The sequence below is a fragment of the Bos grunniens genome, chromosome 24 (assembly GCF_055505025.1).
Source record: "Bos grunniens cultivar Pamir isolate PY7600 chromosome 24, Bosgru_T2T1.0, whole genome shotgun sequence".
NCBI classification, from domain to species: Eukaryota; Metazoa; Chordata; class Mammalia; order Artiodactyla; family Bovidae; genus Bos; species Bos grunniens.
The window spans coordinates 15492501-15510731 of NC_141188.1; the positions used below are offsets into that span (position 1 = coordinate 15492501).

The 18231-nt window shown below is 37.6% G+C and overlaps 1 protein-coding gene across 8 annotated transcripts in view; it reads right to left on the reverse strand.

Annotated features, from left to right (window-relative positions):
• Window positions 1-18231, reverse strand: part of PIK3C3 (phosphatidylinositol 3-kinase catalytic subunit type 3) — a 165724-nt gene that overhangs the window by 16810 nt on the left and 130683 nt on the right. For 6 of the 8 annotated variants that reach the window (XR_015153420.1, XR_015153422.1, XM_086372256.1 and 3 more), the window contains one exon: window positions 1651-1819. The exons of 1 other annotated variant lie outside the window; for it this stretch is intronic. Coding sequence is in view for 4 of the 7 variants with exons in the window: in XM_086372256.1 (XP_086228382.1) it covers window positions 1651-1819 (169 nt within the window). In the remaining 3 variants the exon portion in view is untranslated. Of the gene's footprint in view, window positions 1-409; window positions 934-1650; window positions 1820-18231 lie in introns of all 8 variants that reach the window. One more of the 8 variants, XR_015153419.1, reaches the window with a different exon arrangement.

Sequence of the window (18231 nt, forward strand, 5' to 3'; positions counted from 1 at the left end):
TCTCTGAAAGTGCTTCTGCATCATCAGGCACTGATCTTCTCATTATTCTTTCAGCATTTCGAGAAAGTAAAACTGAGCCACTCTACCACCCAAAGGATAATAACGTGGCTGTCTGTAAAATGTACATTAAAATCTGTGACAGCAGTGGAGCCTGAGTTAACGGTGAAGTAGTGAGCCACTGCAAAGATGAAACTCATTAATATAGGACAGCCATTCACCTGGGACCAGTAGCATCAATATCACCTGGGAACATGGCTTCACTCAAGATATGAAGCAGGAATTTTCATACAAATATTGAAGGATTTTATTCAACATACATATTCTGAGTGTCCATAAACTGAAGTTACAAAGACAGAAAAGACAGTGCCCACATGCATAGGCAACTCATTTCTACTGGTTATATATTCACCTGGAAGAGAATACAGGTGGTCTCCCGAGCTGGGATTTTTCCGGTGGACTAAGAATATTCATTTTGCGTTAGTTAGGTTAAAAATGGAGTTAGGGTCAAATGATCCATCATTTTTGACTAATCATCAGAGCCAAGTCCTGAATGTAACAAACATGACTTTTAATTTATCTTTTTCCTGATGATACATGACGTTCTATTCCTGCTGCTGCTAAGTTGCTTCAGTAGTATCTGACTCTGTGCAACCCCATAGACGGCAGCCCACTAGGCTCCCCCGTCCCTGGGATTCTCCAGGCAAGAATACTGGAGTGGGTAGTCATTTCCTTCTCCAATGCATGAAAGTGAAGAGTGAAAATGAAGTCGTTCAGTCATGCCCGACTCTTAGTGACCCCATGGACTGCAGCCTACCAGGCTCCTCCATCCATGGGATTTTCCAAGCAAGAGTACTGGAGTGGGTTGCCATTGCCTTCTCCACATGATGTTCAGTCCTAAGTAAATTTGGATGAAGGAAGCAGAGATATAGTGGCCTTGGGAAAAAAAGGATAGAGAAAAAAATTAATAGCTTTTTTTTAAAGAAGAATGACTGATGTGGTACTAAAGACAGAGAAAACCATATGCAACACTTATTCAATTATTTAACAAACCTCAGAATGCTCCTCAAGAACAACTAAAACTAAGGCTGATAAAGGTGTTAAAGAATAAAAATTATCTAGCTAATCATTCCAAGTTAGCTAAATGGTTCATTCTCGTGTAATGTCAACCTCCCTGAGATTTGGTGGGATTGAGCAGTCAGATAATTAGTGAGAAAGCACGAAATTGTCTTTTTCCTTTGAAATCAGACTGCTTATCAAAACAGTCATCAAATATATGTTAACAAATACTGCTGCCTGTGTCATTCTGAAAAAGAATGATGCTAAAAAAATGAATTGTTATTGTTTCAGTCTTTTAAGTCATGTCTAACTCTTCTGCGACCCCATGGCTCCTCTATATAGGAGCCTCTATATAGAGGAGCCTCTATATAGCTCCTCTATAGCTCTCCAGGCTCCTCTATCCATGGGATTTCCCAGGCAAGAATACTTCATTCTCCAGAGGTTCTTCCCAGCCCAGGGACTGAACCCACATCTCCTGCATTGGCAGGTGGATTCTTTACCATGGAACCACCAGGGAATACATTTAAACAAATATTTTTCTTGATTTGTGAAATGAATTTACCAAAATTCTGTGCGTCAAGCAAATCAACTTACCTTCGAAGGTGGAGAAAAGCTGTGTAACACTGTTTTCGGAACTCTTGGTACTGTTCGCTCTGTGTGCCTCCCATTCCTTCCACCATTTCTTTATTCAGCTTCATGGGAGGAGGAAGAGGCTTTGGATCTCGACCCAAAATATATCCAAAGTCTATGTGGAAGAGTTTGCCTGGATGTTGATAAGAAACTCATTTGTTTCCAGAATCTTTTATGTATTTCACAATTGGTAAAGCAGTGTCTCTTCATAAAGAATATTAGTTCAAGATGAAGTCCATTAAATTGTTTGATACTGTAACCCCAGACTTAGGAGTAGCCTTCAGAGCATATTTTAGCTCCTTGAAGCCCACATTCCTTCAGATAAAACTATACTTAAAATCCCAGGGTAATATTTTAAAATTAAAAATCTCACTTTTAGATCTCCAGAATCAAAAATGGCTAAAGCTTAGACAACTGTCAAAAGTATTAGTAGAAATTAGTATACTGTAGCAAATTTCTTATGCCAAAGGAGGATCATTTCTTTAAGTATTCTTGAGATAAATGCTTCTCTTTAACTTATCACTATTCTCCTGACCTTCAAAAACATCTCCCAAATTTCAAATTATATTGTTAGCTTTATTTAAACCATTTACAATTAACTGGGTCATTTACTAGCTGCAGACTAGGAAACCAAGCATAGTATTCACCTCTGCCAAGGGCTGAACACACTATAGTGCCCACGAAGAGAAACCCTTGAGCCGTCATCTAAACTCATAGGTCAGATATTTAAGAATGCCACTGATGATTCACTTTGGATAATGATTCACCACTGAATTCATAAACCATCTTTAATTTACAAGTAGGTCTAATTAGGCACATTAAAAAACTAAAAGTAACTCCTCGGATTCTACAATCTAAGTACCACTAAGGCAGGGAGTTAGGCCTGTTTTCCCAACCTCAGAATAGTTTCTAGCATATAGTAAGTACTCAATGTTGAATGAAGACACTGATTCATTTAAAAAGCCAACCAAAAATTTCCCTAGTGCAACGTGCCCACTTTTATTTATCCTATATTACATTCTGACCTGTTTTATGTGAAAACCTTTCTTCCATCATGCATTTGGAAAGGTTAGATTTCTTTCCCTCAATGGCACAAGCCAAAAACTCTCCTTGAGATGCATGTATTGAATTTTCACACACTTCAGCCATCTCGAAAAGTATTTTAGATAGTGATTCTATCCAGTTAAAATGTTAAGCTTACCCTTCTGTCTATGCCCTTCTCTGAGCATTGTCACTGTTATCTGTGAACTTTATACACTGTCATTAGATCACTGTTGGAAACAAAGATGGGCACAGAACTGACTCCAGTTGTGGTAACAAACTCTCAGGAAACAGTGATCCCCTGGCAGGCCTCTGAGTCAGGAGTATAAAGACCCTTTAGTAAAACACTTCATATTGCCCTTGATCACGTACATGACCCTGATAAACTTGCTTACATAATCTTTCTAAGCCTTACCTTCTAGCCTACAAAACAGGTTAATACTGATAATTATCTCCTGGCAGAATGAAAAGAGATAATATAGCTAATACTTAACACAGTACTTGGTACACAGTCATCACTCTAAACTTTAAATACTGAATTCTGTTCAAAAATAAATATCAATATGTTAATTAAATATTAAAGAGATAAGCAATCTTATTTTCTGCAATACTTTCAGGCATCTTTCTTACAAAGAAAAGCTAAATAATAAATTAAACTAAAATATAACATTATTCTAGTTTATCAGTTTAATAGTAAATACTACTACTAATAAACAAATAATAGTTTAATAATACCTTAAACTAAACAATACATTAAACTCTGAAAGTGAGAAAGAACTTCAAAACTGCCAACAAAAGGTAATAAAAAAGTTTTTAGGCATATTAAATTTAAGTGAAGTTCAAGATAGATACTAGCACTATTTTCCCACAACAGTAAAGAAAACTATATTGCATACTATTTGGAATTGACAGAACCTATACTAAATATGGGACATGGAATTCATATACAAAGAGAAACAATAGCTCAAAAATGAATGCTCATAGTGACAACTAACCAGAGATTTAAACATTATCGTACCATGGCTATAGAAAAAGGAGTAACTGAGCAGGAAGAAGAAATTATCTTCTATTTTCCTAGGTTCTTTGGCTAGTCTAAGACTTGTATTGATATGAGACATATTAAGAGGAGAAAACCAAAGGGGCTTCCCAAGTGGCGCAGTGTAAAGAATTTGCCTGCCAATGCAGGAGACACAAGAGATGTGGGTTCAATCCCTGGGTTAGGAAGTATTTTGTCCTGGGGTACAAAATACTGCTGCAGTATCCTTGCTTGGAAAATATCGTGGAGAGAGGAGCCTGGTGGGCTATAGTTCATGGAGTCACAAAGAGTCAGACATCACTGAGCACATGTGCACACAAACACACATACACATGTACATACATGAAAGAGATCCAGAAAAACCAAGTAACTCCCCAAAATGGATGAAACCTTCACCATAAATACCATCTTCAGCTAAAGACCAAGGAGGGTATTGGGGAAGGGTTGACACAGATGTGAGGAAGGCATGGAAATGGAAAAGCAAATGTTAGGAAAACAAATGTTTGGTAGGCCTTGCAGAGACATGGAGAAGGCAATGGCACCCCACTCCGGTATTCTTGCCTGGAAAATCCCATGGATGGAGGAGCCTGGTGGGCTGCAGTCTATGGGGTCGCTAAGAGTCAGACACAACTGAGCGACTTCACTTTCACTTTTCACTTTCATGCATTGGAGAAGGAAATGGCATCCCACTCCAGTGTTCTTGCTTGGAGAATCCCAGGGACGGGGAAGCCTGGTGGGCTGCCATCTATGGGGTCACACAGAGTCGGACACGACTGAAGTGACTTAGCAGCAGCAGCAGAGACAACAGGACACAGAGTGGACTCTAAATCTCCGAGAGTTTCACCTATCACACCTAACTGTATTCTTTGCAGATATTTCTGCTGAATGGTCTATTCTTGGCATAGGTACTATATCTAAACTTTTCAGGGAGTTAGGGGTAAGGTCAAATGTGCTTCCAGGGGCTTGCATAGACTGTTTGAAGCTTGAAATGCCAGAAACATTTTGGGGTGGCAAATCTGGTTTCCCTGTGCTATCATTAATGTAACTATTGCACTGGAAATCAGTTTTTCCATTTATCAAAATTATCTCATTACTTTTATTTTTTTTTAAGATATACCAGGCTTAAAATATTCTGTTAAAATCAGAGGGCTGGTTAAAGTCTTATAAGGGTGGCACAACTCTCCACTCTAAAATACCTTTTTGGCATAAAGATTATTTTTGAGCTGAAACCAATCAAATCTCAAAAGGAAGAAACTTTGACCTTCCCCAAAGCTGCCTAAAAAAATGTTAGTTAGAGGACTGTTCCAGGAAGGGACCTATTCACCATAGATTAATCACAGTATGAATTATGTGCCTAGACAGGGAGGTACCTGGTGAAGTTTGCTTGTTAAAAATTCTTCTTTATGTCCCATTCACTGTCTCTGTGTGGCAGCAGCAAATATTTATTTACCAAACATTTGCTTTTCTACCTGCATGTCAATTGTTTTCCTCCCCTTTGAGATCTCAAACCACTATCTCCAACATCCTCTTTTGTCTTTAGCTGAGGATGGAATTTAGGGTGAAGACTTCAGTCATTTTGATGAGTTATTCACATTTTTTCTGGATCTCTCCCATATATACATTAGTCAACTTTAGTTTTTCTTCTGTAACTCTGTCAATAATCCCATGTTATTTTAGTTCTTAAACCAACCAGAAGAAACTAGGAGGGCAGAGAAAAATTTCTTCCTTCCCAAGAGTCTCATAAGAATTTTTTAAATGAGTGTTCCTACTATAGTAAATGAAAAATGGTGAAGGTGAGATGAGAAGGAATTCTAACTAGAAATAGCAAGCTAGCAAGAAGCCTGTAGACAACCAAAAGTGGTTTTGTCTCCCCACCCCAAAAACCAAAGGCAGTTACAGGTTAGCAAAATGTTTTCTTTTTTTTATTTTTTTATTTTTCTAATTTTATTTTTAAATTTTACATAATTGTATTAGTTTTGCCAAATATCAAAATGAATCCGCCACAGGTATACACGTGTTCCCCATCCTGAACCCTCCTCCCTCCTCCCTCCCCATACCATCCCTCTGGGTCGTCCCAGTGCACTAGCCCCAAGCATCCAGTATCGTGCATCGAACCAGGTTAGCAAAATGTTTTCTATTAGTCACACTGGTCTGTCTAAATCAGCATGCATTTGGTAAGCTCCTACCTTACCTATTTCTATCAAAACACTTTAGGCTGAGGTGTATACTGAAGTTATTTGTTCACTCATCCTTCTCAACAACACTAAACTTTTAATGAACCATTAAGAGTCTTACAATCAAGAACCTTGTTTCATTCAGTTTTACTATAATCCTGAAACCCAGGTAATATCTAGCACACAGGGGCATACAATGTGGCTATTTTGCATTTATTTAACCAGTGACATCTTAATTTCACATTTAGAGCTTAGACAACTTTTAAAAAAAGGTATTGATAGAAACATTTCTTCCTCAAGAAACCCAAGAGTCCTTATAAAAGTTGTCATGTCTTGTGTCTTCTTTTCTGTGAGGATCTATATTGGACTTAAGGAAGGCAGAGTCTAAATCACCTGGCTGATACCTTACGACTTAATACCATCCTGTGATTTCAGTGTTTTTGACTGAGCTGGTATCAAACAGCAAGACTACTTTAATTGTTGCAGGCTAATACAACAGAGGCAGAGTACCTTGAAAACTATATTACAGCATCCTGAATAAATGGAGGTTATGAAGCAGTTCTGACAAAATATGATTCTCTGGAGGAGGGAATGGCAAACTGCCCCAGTATACTTGCCATGAGAAACTCATGAACTGTATAAAAGGCCAAAAAAAAAAATGACACCAAAAGATGAGTCTCCCAGGTCGGAAGGTGAGCAGAGGAGAATTACCAATAGTCCTGGAAGGAATGAAGTGGCTGGACCAAAGCGGATATGACACTCAGCTGTGGACGTGTCTGGTGATGAAAGTAAAACCTAATGCTGCCAAGAAGAGTATTGTATAGGAATCAGAAATAGTCCATGAATCAAGGGAAACTGGACATGGTCAAGCAGGAGATGGGAAGAATAAACACTAACATTGTAGGAATCAGCAAACTAAAATGGACGGGAATGGGAGAGTTTAATTCAGATGACCATATCTACTACTGTGGGCAAGAATCCCATAGAAGAAACAGAGTAGCCCTCTTAGTCAACGAAAAAGTCTGAAATGCAGCACTTGGGTACAGCCTCAAAAATGAGAGAATGATCTCTGTTTGTTTCCGAGGCAAGCTATTCGACATCACAGTAATCCATGTCTATGCCTCTACCACTGATGCCGAAGCAGCTGAAGCTGATCAGTTCTATGAAGACTCTGAAGACCTGCTAGAACTAACACCTAAAAAAGATGTTCTATTCATCATTGAGGATTTGAACGCAAAAGCAGGAAGTCAAGAGATACCTGGAGTAACAGACAAGTTTGGCCTTGGAGCACAAAATGAAGCAGAGCAAAGGATAACTGAATTCTGGCAAGACAATGCACTAGTCATAGCAAATACCCTTTTTCAACAACACAAGAGATGACTTTATACATGGACATCACCACATGGTCAATACTGAAATCAAATTGATTACGTTCTTTGTAGCTGAAAATGATGAAGCTGTATACAGTCAGCAAAAACAAGACCTGGAGATGACTGTGGCTCAGATCATCAGCTTCTCATAGCAAAATTCAGGCTCAAGCTAAAGAAAACTGGGAAAAACATTAGGCCAGCCAGGTATGACTCAAATCAAATCCCATATGAATTTGCAGTAGAGGTAACAGATAGATATAAGGGACTAGTGTGCCTGAAAAACTATGGACAGAGGTCCGTAATACTATACAGGAGGTGGCAAACAAAACCATTCCAAAGAAGAAGAAAAGCAAGAAGGTACAGTCGTTATCTGAGGAGGCTTTACAAACAGCAGAAGAATGAAGAGAAGGGAAAAGCAAGGGAGAGAGGGAAAGGTATATCCAGTCAAATGCAGCTATTTCAATCTAGCTATGCAGAGACAAGAAGGCCTTCTTTAATGAACAGTGCTTAATAACAGAAGAAAAAAACTGAAAGGTGAAAGACTAGAGATCTCTTCAGGAAAACTGGGAACATCAAGGGAGCATTCCACTCAAAGATGGGAACAATAAATGATAAAAATGGCAGAGACCTAACAGACGCTGAAGAGATCAAGAAGAGATGGAAAGAATACACAAAAGAACTGTATAAAAAATATCTTAAAGAACTGGATTACTACAATGGTGTGGTTAGTCACCCAGAGCCAGACATTCTGGAATGTGAAGTTAAGTGGGCCTTAAGAAGTACTGCTGTTTATAAAGCTAGTGAATGCAATGAAATTCCAGCAGAACTATCTAAATCCTTAAAGGATGATGCCATCAAGGTTCTACATTCATTATGTCAGCAAATCTGGAAAAGACAACAGGAAAAGGTCAATTCTCATCCCAGTTCCCAAGAAGAATGCACTTGCCATGGGACAACTGCACTCATCTCCCATGCTAGTAAGGTCATGCTTAAAATCTTGCATGCTAGGCTTTAGCATTAGGCAAACCAAGAACTTCCAGATGTCCAAGCTAGGTTTAGAAAAGGAAGAGGAACTAGAGATCAAATTGCCAACATTTGCTGGATTATAGAGAAGGCAAGGGAATTTCAGAAAAACATCTATCTCTGTTTAATCAACTAAGCTAAAGCCTTTTACTGTGTGGATCATGACAAACTGTGGGAAGCTCTAAGAGAGATGGGAATACCAGACCATCTTACTGTCTCCTGAGAAACTTGTATGCCGGTCAAGAAGGAACAGTTAGAACCCTGTATGGAACACCTGATTGTTTCAAGATCAAGAAAGGAGTACGACAGGGCTGTCTGCTGTCACTCTGTTTATTTAAACTATATGCTGAGCACATCATGAGAAATGCCGGACTGGATGAGTTACAAGCTGGGATCAAGATAGTCGGGAGAAACATCAACAACCTCAGATACTCAGATATGCAGATGATGTCACTCTAATGGCAGAAAGCAAAGAACTAAAGAGCCTCTTGATGAGGGTGAGAAGCAGAGCAAAACAGCCTCTTAAGATTAAATATTAAAAAAACTAAGATCATGGCATCCAGTCCCATTACTTCATAGCAAATAGAAGGGGAAAAGGTGGAAGTAGTGACAGATTTCCTTTTCTTGGGCTCCAAAATCACTGCAGATGGTGACTGCAGCCATGAAATTAGAAGACGATTGCTTCTTGGCAGGAAAGCGATGACAAACCTAGACAATATGTTGAAAAGCAAAGACATTACTCTGCTGACAAAGGTCCATATACTCAAGGCTACAGTCTTGCCACTGGTCATGTACAATTGTAAGAGCTGGACCATAAACAAGGCAGAACGCCAAACAATTGATGTGTTCATTCTGCGGTGTTGGAGAAGACTCCTGAAAGTCCCTTGAACAGCAAGGAGATCAAACTAGTCAATCTTAAGGGATATCAACCCTGAATATTTACTAGAAAAGACTGATGCTGAAGCCCCAGTATTTTGGCCATCTGATGAGAATGGTTACTCACTGGAAAGTCCCTGACACTGGGAAAGACTGTGGGCAGAAGAAGAGGGCATCAGAGGATGAGATGGCTGGATGGCATCACCACTGCAATTTGAACATGAACTTGGGCAAACTCCAGGAGACGGTAAGGGACAGGGAGGCCTGGCATGCTGCAGTCCATAGGGTTGCAAAGAGCTAGACATGACTGGGCGACTGAATAACAACAACATGAAGTAGTTCAAGTAAAGTACAATAAGAATATGTGCATGGGATAGGACATTAACAGCATTCTAAACTGGAACTCATACTATATTATGGGTATCTTCACACTAGCAAGTGATAATTTAGTTTCAATATTCCTGTCTGTCACATTAATACTGCTGGATTACATTTTGCTAGTTTGTAACATTCAGAGAAGGCAATGGCACCCCACTCCAGTACTTTTGCCTGGAAAATCCCATGGATGGAGGAGCCTGCTAGCCTGTAGTCCATGGGGTCGCTAACAGTCAGACACGACTGAGCGACTTCACTTTCACTTTTCACTTTCATGCATTGGAGAAGGCAATGGCAACCCACTCCAGCGTTCTTGCCTGGAGAATCCCAGGGACGGGGGAGCCTGGTGGGCTGCCATCTATGGGGTCGCACAGAGTCAGACATGACTGAAGTGACTTAGCAGCAGCAGCAGTTTGTAACATTATTTAACCTATCAATGTTTTTATTTTATAGTTATGTATTAATATGAGTAGATGCATAATAAGTTAATATCAGACTTTATGTTGTACGTATTTAAGATTATAAACTGTAACATGTCAACACAGGGGGTTTCATTTTTTAAAAATAGTTTTATGTATTACTTATGATTGAAAAACACCTTTTCAGAATTTCAAAATGGGCTTCAGGGGGTTTCTAAACACAGTGAACTTAATACTTTCAGAAGTTCATAGACCAACAATTTCCCAAGGGAAGTCCATGATTCCAAAAAGATGAGAAATTGGTTTGGAAATAAATAATTTGAAAAGTTGATACTCACTGGGAATACAACATCTCCTAATCTCTTAATGTTCAAGGGAGTACAGTATCATTGGTTTTCCCATGATTTGGTGAAAAGTTTATGATCAAAATTTCTGTTAAAGGTTTCACTGCTTTCAACTAAACATGTATCCTCTGTTCAACTAAGCTAAGATCTTCATTTTCTGCTTTATTCTTATCCTGGAATTACCACTTATTATATAGTTTGTTAGACAAATCCCATTCTACCCTTCACAAGGTAAACAAATGAGAAGCTAATAATATCATAGATACAGATAATCCTTTCTTAGTTTTATTTAATCATTTAAATAATGTCTTGTTATCGATATAAATCTGACTGAAACTCACCACTTGAGTAGAGAGTCTATCTTAAGAACCTCTGATTCAAAACTGCTTCCCTTAATAAATCATGTATCAAATGGTATCAACCATCACATGGAGTTTATTTAATGGGCTCAATGCTTTTAATAGGAAACTTAGTCCCACTTTTCTTCATTTCATAACAGGCGTTACTGGAATTCCAATGTCAGCTTGCATCACTGCCTGCAAATGAAGAGTATATTTCTATCCTTCTTGTAAGAAAATTCTCAAAGAAGAAGATTAATAACTATAAGGCATAAAAGATGCAATATCTAACTATGAAGCTATTACTATACATTGCAAGTTCAAAGAGGAATGTATTTTGAAAAGAGGCTATCAATATTTTAAGAAAATTCATCTTCATACAAAAAAGAATGGCTTTTTAAAGTTAATATCTGTAAATTAAAATTTCAGGAGATTTTAAAATGTACTTCATGAAATTTAAGAAAATATTTAAAAAATTCAGGGAGTGTGTCTTATTCAAATCTATGATGTTAAATAGTCAAGGAACAAAGTATATATAAAACAAACTTAATGTTCACTGTAACTACCTTATTTTGTTCCTGACTGGAAGTATAAAGAGAAACAGATCAGATCAGTCGCTCAGTCGTGTCCAACTCTTTGAGACCCCGTGAATCGCAACACGCCAGGCCTCCCTGTCCATCACCAACTCCCAGAGTTCACTGAGACTTACATCCATCGAATCAGTGATGCCATCCAGCCATCTCATCCTCTGTCATCCCCTTCTACTCCTGCCCCCAATCCTTCCCAGCATCAGAGTCTTTTCCAATGAGTCAACTCTTCACATGAGGTGGCCAAAGTACTGGAGTTTCAGCTTTAGCATCATTCCTTCCAAAGAAATCCCAGGGCTGATCTCCTTCAGAATGGGGACTGGTTGGATCTCCTTGCAGTCCAAGGGACTCTCAAGAGTCTTCTCCAACACCACAGTTCAAAAGCATCAATTCTTCGGTGCTCAGCCTTCTTCACAGTCCAACTTTCACATCCATATATGACCACAGGAAAAACCATAGCCTTGACTAGACGGACCTTTGTTGCCAAAGTAATGTCTCTGCTTTTGAATATGCTACCTAGGTTGGTCATAACTTTCCTTCCAAGGAGTAAGTGTCTTTTAATTTCATGGCTGCAGTCACCATCTGCAGTGATTTTGGGGCCCAGAAAAATAAAGTCTGACACTGCTTCCACTGTTTCCCTATCTATTTCCCATGAAGTGATGGGACTGGATGCCATGATCTTCGTTTTCTGAATGTTGAGCTTTAAGCCAACTTTTTCACTCTCCACTTTCACTTTCATCAAGAGGCTTTTGAGTTCCTCTTCACTTTCTGCCATAAGGGTGGTGTCATCTGCATATCTGAGGTTATTGATATTTCTCCCGGCAATCTTGATTCCAGCTTGTGCTTCTTCCAGTCCAGCGTTTCTCATCACGTACTCTGCATATAAGTTAAATAAGCAGCGTGACAATATACAGCCTTGACAAATTCCTTTTCCTATTTGGAACCAGTCTGTTGTTCCATGTCAGTTCTAACTGTTGCTTCCTGACCTGCACACAAATTTCTCAAGAAGCAGATTAGGTGGTCTGGTATTCCCATCTCTTGAAGAATTTTCCACAGTTTATTGTGATCCACACAGTCAAAGGCTTTGGCATAGTCAATAAAGCAGAAATAGATGCTTTTCTAGAACTCTCTTGCTTTTTCCATGATCTAGTGGATGTTGGCAATTTGATCCTCTGCCTTTTCTAAAACCAGCTTGAACATCAGGAAGTTCACGGTTCACATATGGCTGAAGCCTGGCTTGGAGAATTTTGAGCATTACTTTACTAGTGTGTGAGATGAGTGCAATTGTGTGGTAGTTTGAGCATTCTTTGGCATTGCCTTTCTTTGGGACTGGAATGAAAACTGACCTTTTCCAGTCCTGTGGCCACTGCTGAGTTTTCCAAATTTGATGACATATTGAGTGCAGCACTTTCACAGCATCATCTTTCAGGATTTGGAATAGCTCAACTGGAATTCCATCACCTCCACTAGCTTTGTTCGTAGCGATGCTTTCTAAGGCCCACTTGACTTCACATTCCAGGATGTCTGGCTCTAGGTCAGTGATCACACCATCGTGATTATCTGGGTCGTGAAGATCTTTTTTATACAGTTCTTCTGCGTATTCTTGCCATCTCTTCTTAATATCTTCTGCTTCTGTTAGGTTCATACCATTTCTGTCCTTTATCGAGCCCATCTTTGCATGAAATGTTCCTTTGGTATCTCTCATTTTCTTGAAGAGATCCCTAGTCTTTCCCATTCTGTTGTTTTCCTCTATTTTTTTGCATTGATCGCTGAAGAAGGCTTTCTTATCTCTTCTTGCTAATAAGAGGTGTTAATTAAATTTTCCTGTTATTTGCATTTCTAATTCTTTGCGACCACATGGATTGAGGCCCACCAGGCTTCTCTGTCCATGGAAATCTCCAGGCAAGAATGCTGGAGTGGATTGCCATTTCCTTCTCCAGGGGATCTTCCTGACATAGGGATCGAACCTGGGTCTACTGCACTGCAGGCAGATTCTTTACCATCTGAGCCACCAGGGAAGTCTATTTGCATTAGAGACATGGAAATATTTTTATAATTGTAGGTGAAGACAATTTTTTGGATTAAAGAGAATATATACTGCTGAAATTAATAGTATATAGTGTAGAGTTATTCTTAATTTTCCTTTTGAATATTTAATAATTAACTGGAACCAATCTCAAAACTGTACTTATTGTTTTTTATACCTCTACTTATTCTTTCTCCTTGAATCTCTCATGTTCTTTGTAACACCCCACTTCATCAATGGACAGATCATCCAAACAGAAAATCAGTAAGGTTAGAGCCTTAAATGAAACATTAGACCAGACCTACTTAATTGATATTTAAATAGGATTCCATCCAACAGCATAATATACATTCTTCTCAAGTGCACATGGAACATTGTCCAGGATTGACCACGGTCTGGGCAACAAGGTAAGCCTTGGTAAAATCAAGAAAACTGAAATCTTAACACCTTTTCCAATCACAATGCTATGAGATTAGAAATAAACTACAAGAAAAATAGTGAAGAAATCAAAGAGGAAATCAAATACCTAGAAACAAATGAAAATGAAAAGCACATCAATTAAAAACCTATAGAATACAACAAAAGCAATTCTAAGGGGGATGTTTACAATGATACAATCATCCCTCAGGAAATAGGAAATATCTCAAATAAGCAACCTAACCTTACACCTAAAGCAACCAGAGAAAGAATAATAAACAGAATCAAAGTTAGCAGAAGGAAAAAAATCATAAAGATCAGAGTAGAAGTAAATGAAACAGAGACCAAAAATAAAAAAATTCAAAGATCAATGAAACTAAAATCTGGTTCTTTGAAAAGATAAACAAAATTGATAAACCTTTAGCCAAAGGATCATAAGAGACTCTTACAAGAAACTGTAAGAGCAACAAGTATGCAACAACATGTATGCCAAGTGGACAACCTGGGAAAAATGGACAAATTTTTAGAAAGGTACATTCTCCCAAGACTGAACCAGGAAGAAACAGAAAATATGAAGAGACCAATCACTGCACTGAAATTGAAACTGTGATTTAAAAACTCCCAAAAAACAAAAGTCCAAGACCTGATGACTTCACAGGCAAATTCCAAGAAGAGCTAACAATAATCCTCCCGAAACTGTTCCAAAAAATTGCAGAGGAAAGAAAACTATCAAACTCATTCTGTGAGTCCACATCACCTTGACACAAAAACCAAAGATATCACAAAAAAAGGAAAATCACAGGGCAAAATCACTGATGAACACAGGTGCATAAATCCTCAACAAAATACTAGGAATCTGAATCCAACAATACATTAAAAGAATCATACACCATGAACAGTGGGATTTAACCCAAGGAGTCAAGGATTTTTCACTATCCTCAAATCAGTGTGATAAACCACATCAAAAAATTGAAGGAAAAAAACACATGATCATTTCAAAAGATGCAGGAAAAGGTTTTGACAAAACTCAGCAACTATTTATGATAAAAGTTCTCCAGAAACTGAGCACGGAGTGTACATACCTCAACATAATAAAGGCCATATAAAACAAATCTACAGCTAACATCATATTCAACAGCAAAAAGCTAAAAACATTTCCTCTAAGATCAGGACCAAGACAGGGATATCTATTTCACCACTTTTATTCAACATAATTTTGGATATCCTAGCCACAGCAATCAGAGAAGAACAAGAAATAAAAGGAATCTAAATTGGAAAAGAAAAACAGTCACTGTTTGCAGATGCCGTGATATTATACACAGAAAATCCGAAAGATGCTACCAAAAGCTACTACACCTCACCGATGAATTTAGTGAAGTTGCAGGATCAAAATTAGAGCACAGAAATATGCTGCATTTCTATATACTAACAACGAAAGATTAGAAAGAAATTAAAGCAACAATCACATTTAGTACTGCCTCAAAAAGTAAAAAATACCTAGGAATAACCCTACCCAATGAGACAAAACACCTGTACTCTGAAAACTGTAAGATAATGATGAAAGAAACTGAAGATGACACAAACAGATGGAAAGGTATAGCATGTTCTTGGATAGAAGAATCAATATTGTCAAAATGACTATATTACACAAGGCAATCTACAGTGGTATTTTTCATAAAACTAGAAAAAAAATTTAAATTTGTATGGAGACACAAAAGACTCTGAAGAGCCAAAGCAACTTTAAGAAAGAAAAATGAAGTTGGAGGAATCAGGCTTCCTGGTTTCAGACTATACTGCAAAGCTACAGTCATCAAAATAGTATGAATCTGGCACAAAAACAGAAATGTAGATCAATGAACAGGATAGAAAGCCCAGAAATAAACCCACACATCTGTAGGCAACTTATCTTTGACAAAGGAGGAAGAATATACAATGGAGAAAAGACAGTCTCTTCAATAAATTGGAAAAACTGGACAGCTATGTGTAAAAAAAAAAATGAAATTAGAACATTCTTTAACAACATACACAAAATGAACTCAAAATGGATTAAAAACCTAAATTGAAGACCAGACAGTATAAAGCTCATAGAAGAAAACATAGGCAAAACACTCTTTGACATAAATCACAGTAATAGAAATCTAATTAAGCTGAAAAGCTTTTGTACAGCAAAAGAAATCAGAGAAGACAAAAAGATAACCCACAGAATGGGAGAAAATTGCTGCAAATAATGGAATCAACAATTGATTAGTCTCCAAAATTTACAAACAGTTCATGGGGCTTTAACATCTTAAAAACAACCCAACCAAAAAATGGGCCAAAGACCTAAATAGACATTTCTCCAAAGAAGACATATAGATGCCAAGAGGCATATGAAAATTTATTCAACACTGCTGTTTAATAGAGAAATAAAAATAAAAACTATAATGAGACATTGCCTCACACCAGTCAAAAGGGCCATCATCAAAATCCAGACAATAAATTCTGGAGAGGGTGTAGAGAGAAGGGAACTCCTCTACACTGTTGGTAGGAATGTAAACTGGTACAGCCACTATAGAGAACAGTGTGAAGTTTTCTTAAAAAAAAAAAAAAAAAAAAAAATAGAGCTACATGTGACCCATAAATCCCATTCCTGCACACATATCTGGAGAAAAACATGATCTGAAAGGACACATGCACCCCAATGCTCACTGCAGGACTGTTTACAATAGCCAAGACAAGGAAGCAACCTAAATGTTTATCAACAGAGGAATGGATAAAGAAGATGTACAGATATATAAAGGAATAATACTCAGCCATTAGAAATGAAATAATGCTATTTGCAGCATCATGGATGGACCTAGAGATTATCATGCTGAGTGAAGTAGGTCAGACAGAGCAAGAGAAATATCGTATGATACCCTTTATAGAAACCGACTCACAGACTTAGAGAATGAATTTATGGGTATGGGGGGAAAACTGGGGGAAGGGATAGTTGGGGAATTTGGGATGGGCAGGAACAAACTCCTGTATTTAAAATGGATAACCAACAAGAACTTAACTGTACAGCACAAGGGACTGTGCTCAATGTTATGTGGCAGCCTGGATGAGAGGGGAGATTGGGGGAGAATGGATACATACATACATATATATGTATGTATGTATATGGCTGAGTCCCTTTGCTGTCCACCTGAAACTATCACAACAGTGTGAATTGGCTATACTCCAATATACAATAAAAAGTTTTAAAAACTTGATAAAAAAGGATTTTAAAAAGGAAGAAGAATCTTAATAATCATTTCAGATAATTACTTAGTTTTCTTTGCTACTAAGACAAATTCTCAGGCCCTATCATATGTAATTCTTTGCTACTAAAACAAATTCTCAGGCCCTATCATATCTAAGCCTGGGGACCAGCAGTGTGTATTTTAACTGGCTCTCCTGATGATTCTGATACACTCAGAAGCTTGAGGATTTCTGATCTACTTTATGCCGAAGAGTACAACTCTCGGCTTCAGTTAGGTCATTGTGGAGGGGACAGTGGCAAGATGAATCATCTAAATGATGATTCAGACCAATGGTTACAGTTTCCTTGTGTTGTTCAACTTCACTAGCTTAAAAATTGACACATTTTTTTGGTTATAGGGATTACTATGAAAATAATTTTTTAATATTTTCATTTATGAAACTTCAAATTCTTTGAAATACACCAAAATGTAATCTCTCTTCAAGTTATTCATTTTGAAGCAAAATAGTGTCTATGCAGCATTAAGGAATATATAATCTGATAAAACTTATATTAAAATATTTACTACCCTAATCTATAGTTTTACTTCAGTTTCAGTGACATGAATTAAGCTTTGTCATATAATAGGTGATCCAAAAGGAAGTAGACTGACTTTCCTCCACAATCTGACTTCAAATTTCTCCAACCAGACTATATATTACCTGAAAAGGACTGGCTTATTTCAGCTTCGGGGTATTTTATTGTACTGCATATTTTTCTCCATTTGCATCCCATACAAATCCAACACATTCTTAATGACCCCGTCTAAATTACTCTTTCCATGAAGTAATCTCTGTCTCCTTAGGCACAATGAGTATAGCCCTCTATTACTTTTGATTACCTCTATGAGAAGAAACAATGCTCTTCTCAAAGAACCTTTTTTTTTTTTTTTTTAAGGCAGCTATAAGGAAACTATTAACATTTTCCTTATGACAGGTTTCAGTAAACAAAAAGACTTACTTCCTGACACTGAATATTTAAGAAACTTTCCAAAGAGCAGATTTTAAATAATGTTAAAAAGAAAACTATTCTCATGAGGACAAGTTCTCACTATTTAAACATCTAAAGTAATGATCAATAAAGACTAAAAAAGTATTTATGGATAAAAGGGAAGGTCTTATGTGCTTGGCTCTCTTCTGTATATATCAACTGAGAAACACAAATCAAACTGATAAATAATAGTATGTCCACAGTCTATAGTAAAAATAAGTTTTGATAGGATATAGATTTTTCTGTAACCTGCAGAAAGATAAAAAA